At 41.7% G+C, this 8,248-nt stretch overlaps 1 protein-coding gene across 1 annotated transcript in view; it reads right to left on the bottom strand.

Moving 5' to 3' along the window:
• Nucleotides 1-549: 549 nt before the first annotated feature.
• Nucleotides 550-8,248, bottom strand: part of SLC13A1 (solute carrier family 13 member 1) — a 34,058-nt gene continuing 26,359 nt past the window's right edge. The window contains exons 13-16 of the mRNA XM_032959997.2: nucleotides 7,609-7,742; nucleotides 6,205-6,366; nucleotides 5,074-5,211; nucleotides 550-3,639 (exon numbers count right to left, since the gene is read on the bottom strand). Coding sequence (XP_032815888.1) covers nucleotides 3,505-3,639; nucleotides 5,074-5,211; nucleotides 6,205-6,366; nucleotides 7,609-7,742 — 569 coding nt within the window. The 3' untranslated portion in view covers nucleotides 550-3,504. The remainder of the gene's footprint in view (nucleotides 3,640-5,073; nucleotides 5,212-6,204; nucleotides 6,367-7,608; nucleotides 7,743-8,248) is intronic.

The raw sequence follows: 8,248 nt of genomic DNA, 5'->3' as shown, positions 1-8,248 counted from the left end.
GATTTGAATTGGAACGTTTTTGTCTGCAAACGTCAGAATTTCTCCTCGGACGCACTCGTGTGCACACACAGGTACTAACCCGGAGCAATACATATTTAACTTGCGTATAAAGTATTTTTTTTATTTTTAAAGATCCAAATATTATAAATCATAGGCAACAGACTTATTATACCTTCCGGAATATAGTCATTGCAATTATTTATATGAATTAAAAAACGCATCAAATGAATGTGTTTGCATTTTTATTATGTATGACAACTTCAATTGTGCTGTTTGTTACTGGGCATTTGGCATTTGTTTGGCCTTTGGGCCCGTGCTGATCAACTGCGATATGAACTTTTAAAAGTTATGATCGCCATCATCTCCTCATCGCATGATTCTACCAATCAACGCAAAACATGTTTTTTCCAAACAAAGCGTTATTTTTGTATGTTAGCAGCAACATTTGAAGGAATGCATGCATGTGTTTAAAACCGGGTGTGTTTTATACGTTACAAAACAGCACACCGTATCCGGAACCTCAAAAAAGTGAACGCAGTACGTGCAATGTCAAGGATGTTGGAAATTTAATTAGAAGAGACCAAGTAAGCAGCATACATTTATCATTTAAATCCTACCTACTGCACTATCTAACCCAGTGGAACTATGCGTTGCTACACTGGAGTTCTAACAGTCCATTTCCATGAGTGAAACCGACACAGCATAACTTATTATTTCTTGATGTGTGCTGCGGTGACCAGTAGCCACAGACACATCAAGCAGTCTGTGAAGTATCCATTGCAACGAAGCAGAAATTTGCGCGTTCAGGACGCCAGCATACCAACATCATACATCACTTTAACACGGAGCGGGCTTTCGCGACCAATATTATATCATAATAAAGGTTTATGGGTTAGATCGCGAAATTATAAATGTGTCGTAACCCTCCACCACCCGACAAAGACAATTAGTAAGGGGTTTGCCACGTAAACAAAACGCGCCAATTAGTTACTACTTCAGCCCACCGGTGTGTTGGAGAGTAAATCCACAACATTTACAATCTGAGTAGTACGACGTTTCGCTGGTAATTACATCCAGCGTCATCGGGCGATTTGTCAGAATAGTGAAGCCATCCACCTGTTTCCGATCTTAATTAGAGCAAGAACACCAAATATTTAAAACTCTCAAACACAACTGTCGCCATTTGCAGAACATGCTTGCCAACAAGGACACTCAATTGATTTTGATAACGTTGAAGTGTTGTGTAAAACGAATTATTACTGGCCAAGACTAACTCGAGAATCCATTGAAATTGAGAGAACTACGCACTCTGACAGCTGCAGACTTAGTGCGGCCTGGAAGCGTATTATTAAGTAATACATCTTACAATTCCTTAGAGAGGAAACGCATACTAATTAAATTACTAATCTATTATATAATTACAATACTCCCCCCCCCCAACACCTCCTCCGGCTCTGATCTCTGCACCTGATGAGTTCAGTGATGACGTCGCCCTGCTGCTAGATTTAAGAACGGAAGCAGGTGGGTTGCTTCACGATTCTGGCAAATCTCCCGATGACGCTGGATGTAATTACCGGCGAAACGTCGTACTACTCAGATTGTAAATGTTGTGGATTTACTCTCCAACACACCCGGTGGGCTGAAGTAGCAACTAAGTTGCGTTTTGTTTACGTGACAAATCCCTTACTGATTGGCCGTGTCGGGTGGTGGAGGGTTTCGACACATTTATACTTACGCGATCTAACCCAAAAACCTTTTTTTAATTAATCAAACATCACTGCCATATTACAGTGTGCCTTGTATTCGGCTGTGACGTACTGTGCCGCTAATGGCAAGTCCAACAACACTCCGGTTTATGTCGGGGGTGCGTTCCCGAAAGGCTTTTGAAGAATGCGTTGGGTTGTTTTTTGTCGTTGTTACTTTCCTTAAGCGACGATGACGTTTCTTATTATTCTTTGTCCTCTGATCCGAATCAACTTCAACATGTATGTATATACACATGCATGTTTGTTCAACTTCTTTCGCACTGTGCGTAGCCAAGCGTGCACATCGGATGGCAGGAGCTTAAGCAAACTCGAGCCTGGTTAGTGGATGAATGGGGTGACCGCCAACTTTCCCAGATGTCACAGACACTGGAGTATTTTCCAGATTCCTTCAATATGGCAAGTGCTCATTAACGTTATATCCCAATGCCGAACCAGGAGACGCAGTGAGGCATTCCGGGATAAATAATTGGAAGTATTGCCAATCTTTAGTTGTCTCGTCTTAGTGTCAAGTCTATGCAAGTAGAGTTGTGGGGTTTTTTTGTATGACCTGAAGACACAGAACACAACTGTCTATAAAACAAGAAGCATTTATTTTTTTCTGCTATATTATGTACATAGAATAAAGGAGTAATACGCTCTATTTATATTTACAAATGAGGTCGTGAAGATCTGTATTACAAAAAGTATACATCGATATCAGTTTAAACGACTAACTTGCATCATTTAGTCCTAATGATGCACAACACAGCACCTTTTAAACCCTGTCAATACAACTCACAGGTTAATCAAAAGATCATTTGGTAACGCCTTTCATTGCTGGAAGCAGCCGTCTTACTTGAAATCAAAACTCTTAGCCCTACGATGTGTGTTCGGGTTGTCGCCGCGTGTTTGTACGGCATCGTGTCTGATGACGACTCCGCTCCGTGTGCTAGGCAAAAGCTTCGAAGAATGTCAATTCCTGAAGGAGCTCCCAGCACGTGGAGGGAAACGTCGGACGGCATGCAAAGCAGCACGCAGAGTGAAACCCAAAAACACGCTGGAGAGCTGTACAGCAACAACAGTGGAAACCTGCGCCGTAGTCAACCCATCGCAATAAAATAATTGATTTCTGATGTTTTATTTTAAAATACAAGTTTATGCTGTCGAAAAAAAATGCTAATATACGCATGTATTTATTCAGTAACTTAATTGAAACAGTCTTAATCACATCATATATGCTAGATTTTACTGATTTACATCATTTAAGTGCGAACATTGTTTCTCTGTATTTCTAAAATCGTTCTATACGCTTTGTCGCCGCAAGTAATATCTAAAAGCATGTGCAAACCTACATTTTTCGACATTATCATGTTATCTATCAAGACTTGAAAAAAGGTCCAGAACATGGACTTTAACAACCAAAATAGATGATCACATGTGTCATGTCAAGTGCATTCAAAATATACATAGTAGATGGAAGAAAATGAACCAAGCTGCATTCAGTTGAAAACAATTGAAAATAATATACCTCATTATATTGTTCAGAACACACAGGCATAGTTTATTAGTTCCAGCAATCTTTCCTCCAAAAAAAAAATACATTCAAACTGCCCTGGGAAGACTGGTTCGATATCAACAAAGCTTGGTTCTCCCATTCGCAACTTCGAGAGGCCAACCCAATGCCTTGCGTTCGCAAACCACCGCAGGCTTAGAAGAGTCAAGTGACGTGCACTGCGCTACCTCGACCTTCCAAAAACTTTCAAGGCACTGTGATGTTTGTACTTGGTGCCCAGTCGGGGTACGTATCCAGGTCAAACAAGGGGATGCCCCAGGTGAAGATGCCCAACATGACCACCAAGACTCCGATGATGTTAATCCCCAAGCCGACCTTAATCTGGGGGTGGGAGGGAGAGAGTGGGGGTGGGGGGTGTAAATTGATTAAAATGGGATTGGTCGACGTTTTGTTTAAACAACTTTTTCACCTTTGCCTGGAATAATGTAAACGTTAACAAGGTACAGTCATCGTCTTCTGTTCGCGCAAGTCTCGCACCAAAAATTGCCGACGCTGAGAAAGGTATGTATTTTAAATGGCAACTCGCGTGTGTTAGTTAATACACTTTTGCCGTATTCTCGGGAATAAGAGCGTGACCCTCTGGCGATTCGCGTGTGTGACTGCCGACGGTGTTTGTGTGACACAAGTCAACGTGTCAGCAAGGAAATTTAGGCTGCCATCGGTCACTCTCTCGAACAAGTTAATTCCTCTGTCAAATAAGTTAACCAATGATGTTAATCAATGAGGAACCTAATGGGAAATGATTGATGATTATGTATTTAGGGATACTGAGTGTATTTGTTAAGTGTTTGAAGTCCTGGAGTTGACATTGTTTGCCTGGTGCCTTTAACTGTTGGGCCGCATAGAATCATAGAAATGGTGGTGATGTTAGTAATAACCTAAATATTCTTGTGGTTCAATAAAATAAATGTAACACTTAACTGATTAGTATTAATCCTTATCATTAGAATACTTAGAGCAAAGTGTCCAGTCATGTGCTGATTGGTGTCATTATTTCTTTTTAGCACAAATAAAATAGGTAAATGTTGTGGATTTACTCTCCAACACACCGGTGTGCTGGACTAGTAACGAATTGTCATGTTCTGTTTACGTGACAAATCTTACTAATTGGCTGTGTCGGGTGGTGGCGGGTTTAACGACACATTCATATTTATGCAATATAACCCAAAAACCTCTATTATGGAAAATATTGGTCGCAAAAGCCTACATGTTGAACCAAAATATATATATATTGTAGTGTCAAGAATGTATGCCAGGATTGTGGGGTACCGATTCAATTTGCAAATCAATGTTTTGCCATTGTGAGGCCTGTAGAATCTACAGTGGCCGCACGTATAACGCATGTGGATTGGAAATCATGTTTTATTACAATCCATGATTTTATGCATTTACCATTCTTAGCGTAAACATTCATGCTAATTCGTGACCAAATGTCTTTATTAAAGCAATGTAGCACTGTTTTGTGCAAGATGTTATTACATCTGAATCAAAATCCGACCTTTTTGGTCCAAGTGGAAAAGAGAGTTTTGCGACTGAACAATCAGATCTAAAATTAAGTGGATCGGAGATAACGTGATCGCGTACTATCTAACCAAAACTTTGCCATCCTGGTCAGCACAATAAGTTAATAAATCGATTAGCACGGCTGGCTATGTACGTTGTGTGAGAGACATTCAACATACATGAAGACTAATTTAAAATAAAAATTCACATGCAGGACTGACCAACTTGACAAAACGTTGACACGTCTCTTACCATATCGGTGACTTTGAGGTGACCGTATGTAAATACGATGGCATTCGGCGGGTTGGAGACGGGGAGGAGAAAGGCGAAGGAGGTGGAGATGGTGGCAGGAATCAAGATGAACAGTGGGTTCACGTGAATGGCCTCTGCCTGCAGGGAGGAACGTGCATCATTAGACGGTGCTGAAACAGGAGCTGCAGCAGCTCATCGTGCAACAGGCCACGTGATCACACAGGGGTGCAAATAAAGGTGCTCAAGCCACTGCCGGCGGAAGGGCTTCCACTCGACCAGTGGTTCTTAACCTGGGGTGCATGCACCCTCTGGGGGTGCGAGATGCCCTTGCTGTGAACCAAAGGGGTGCAGGCTGCAGTAGAGGTTAAGAACCACTGCACTAGAGGAAGCGCTGGCGCGTATCTTGGCCTGCTCTTCCACGTTGGCCAGCTATGTTGAAATAGGCAGAAGCGCCCACGCTTTACCCCATCACATGCGACCTGCCAAAACCCATTAAATGTAACACGATACAAAGAGTAGCTAAATCAAACACACGTGATATGGAAGAGTAATTGGTTTTACATGAAAGTATTTTGGTAATAAACCCCAATGTGAAAGCCAAGACTTTTATGTATTTTAAATTATTCTTTGTACTTTTTTCCCCAATTTTATTCAGATCGTGTTACCTGCATCATCTCATAAGATAAAGCATCCATTCTGATTGCTTGCAGAGCAGTGCAATCCTTTATTTTAGAGTACACCCCACGAAAGTCGATCCCACCTCTGAGACCCTTTGAAACAACCTCTGTTCCACACAGTAGGGGGGAGAATTTTCCCCCTCGCTCTGCCACTGAGAATAATGTTAATTACATGACGATCAAACCAATGTAATTTTCAGGGGAGGAATTTAGCGACATCAAGCGAGGATAAAATTTAACGTTATGTTTTTTGTCCAGTCATTTTTCACTCGGCTGAGACCATTCGAACCCACGATCTCAGTGGTGCAAGCTCAACGCTCTGACTCCCAAGTCACCCGTATTTTGGCTTCATAATACTTCAATATACAACCTTTGGCCTGCTCTACTCTACACACTGGCTGCACATGAATTGTCGTTATATACTGGCATAGAGTTGAACTTGTGTTTAACGCACCAAACTGGAGAGGATGGGCAGAAACAGGGTGATGGTGGCAGGGTTGCTGGCCACCTCAGTGACAGTGGTGACCAAGAGACAAGACAGGAGGATGATCAGCCACACGGGCATGGTGTTTAGAGACACGAGCTTGCTCCCAATCCACTCTGACAGCCCTGACACCTGTACGGAAAAAAAACAGAGGCAGCACAATCCATTAGTCTCCTCCACCAAGTTTCCGATTCACTTTTACAGTCAAATATATGCCATTCATTCGAATGGAAGCCATCTCGAGAAAAAAATATCCATCGGATGGGTATGAAATAAAAATGTATCTTCAGCCTTTGGCAATCCAACCGATGGATGAAGACCTCGTTCCACCGTGCCAGTTGTGGGAGTCGTTTAGCAAACACAGTACTTCACCACGCTCGCTCATGGGCATTCTGGGTAAGAGGGTGGATGGCCAAGGATCGGTTCAGATATCACTCGGCACTGATTTTAGCTGTGGCTGACAATTGAACTTAGGTTGCTGGGTTCATTATGAAACATTGAAGACATCCTCCGAACAAGCGCCCTCCACTCGTGAACAAGATAAACAAGTACATTATATTCTGTTAAATTAATGCGTTTAGAAGACAGTGAATGCGTTTCAAGTATAATTAAACGAGACAATTGATTGCTTTAAATTATGGACACTAATAATTGGAAGGCTATTGTAAAAACAACACATAAATCACAGCACATGGCACTACTAAGGGAACCAATTGCGGCACGTCACTCAACTTATTCTGCGTAAATAACTATGTTCTTCAATCCCAAATCATAGCAGCTGGAGTGTCCTGAGAGTAAAAACTCAATCAGGCACACTCTCATCCATACACTGGGCTGCTTCAAACATGGAACGATCTCCAAGAAACACAAACATATTCCGCCAGTCTCAACTTATTTAAATCTTAAATCAGAACAAATCTCGACAACATTTGCAACTGTTACGGCTAGGGTACATTCTATATGAACTGGTGGTGTGCATCATTACATTATCTGTGGCATCGTTGTTGTGCTTGACTGCAGTGCAAAGTTCATTGTACGCAGTATTGGTTATAGATATTAAAAAAATAAGAATTGACATTTATTTGTAAGGTGCTTTCCACTAATGTCTCAAAGCGCCTTGTAAGAATAAGGATAGGCCAAGAGAGAAAGAAAAGCTAAATATAATAAAATTATTTAAGACAATGTTTTTTAAGACGACACTTACAAATACCCACATTAGCGGATAAATGTTTGCATCCAATCATTACGTTTTTTGCTGTCGATGTTTCAAATGGACTAATCCCGGACAACACTTGCAAATGAGATGTTTCATCTCAAGCTATTGTCCAAGCGAAATATCTGAATGCATTATGACATAGGATGGGTGTCGCTCACCTGACTCCCCCTTGCCAGGGCGAATCCTCCTCCGACGAGGAAGGACACCTCCCACGGCATGCAGCGCTGGAAGTCCTTCCATGAGATCATGGGCTTGAAGGAGGAATCGGAGAGGCCCTCTCCACCCGTCTCGACTGAAACGCGTCGGCAAAGAAAGACACACCCGTCAAGCCACGCGTCACAACGATAGCAATAGTTTATCACATTTGGTAGTCACTCCGTTCGTATAGGCGCGAGGCTATCAGGAAAGCACCATGTTTCACAGGCGATGATATAACATTTTGATTTAAAGCTTTCATGGCTGCAGTAATTCATATTCTTAGCTCTTTCGGTAAAGTCACGTTGAAGGGAAACAATAAAATAATAAAATATATATAAAACAATAAAATCTTAACCGAAAGAGCTAAGAATATAAAAATAGGCGATGATATCTTTCGGTTAGGGGCGATGGTGCTTCGGAAACTTTTCCCAATTATATAATTTGCCGGTAATCTTTCATATTTCGCAAAAGTTTGGACTGTGAAGCCAGCACATGTGACGAACCCTTTTTTGAACATCACGGAATGTTTATTATTTAATGGGAGTGCGTGCTTATGGTTAACACACCGACAGTAATAACCATGGTGGGCTCGAACAGTAA

Source organism: Petromyzon marinus, chromosome 24 (genome assembly GCF_048934315.1).
Source record: "Petromyzon marinus isolate PM22_M1 ecotype Great Lakes invasive population chromosome 24, UKy_Petmar_22M1.pri1.0, whole genome shotgun sequence".
In the NCBI taxonomy this organism is placed as follows: domain Eukaryota; kingdom Metazoa; phylum Chordata; class Hyperoartia; order Petromyzontiformes; family Petromyzontidae; genus Petromyzon; species Petromyzon marinus.
The sequence above is the reverse complement of the archived record's forward strand: the minus strand, read 5'-3'. Positions and strand labels throughout refer to the sequence as shown.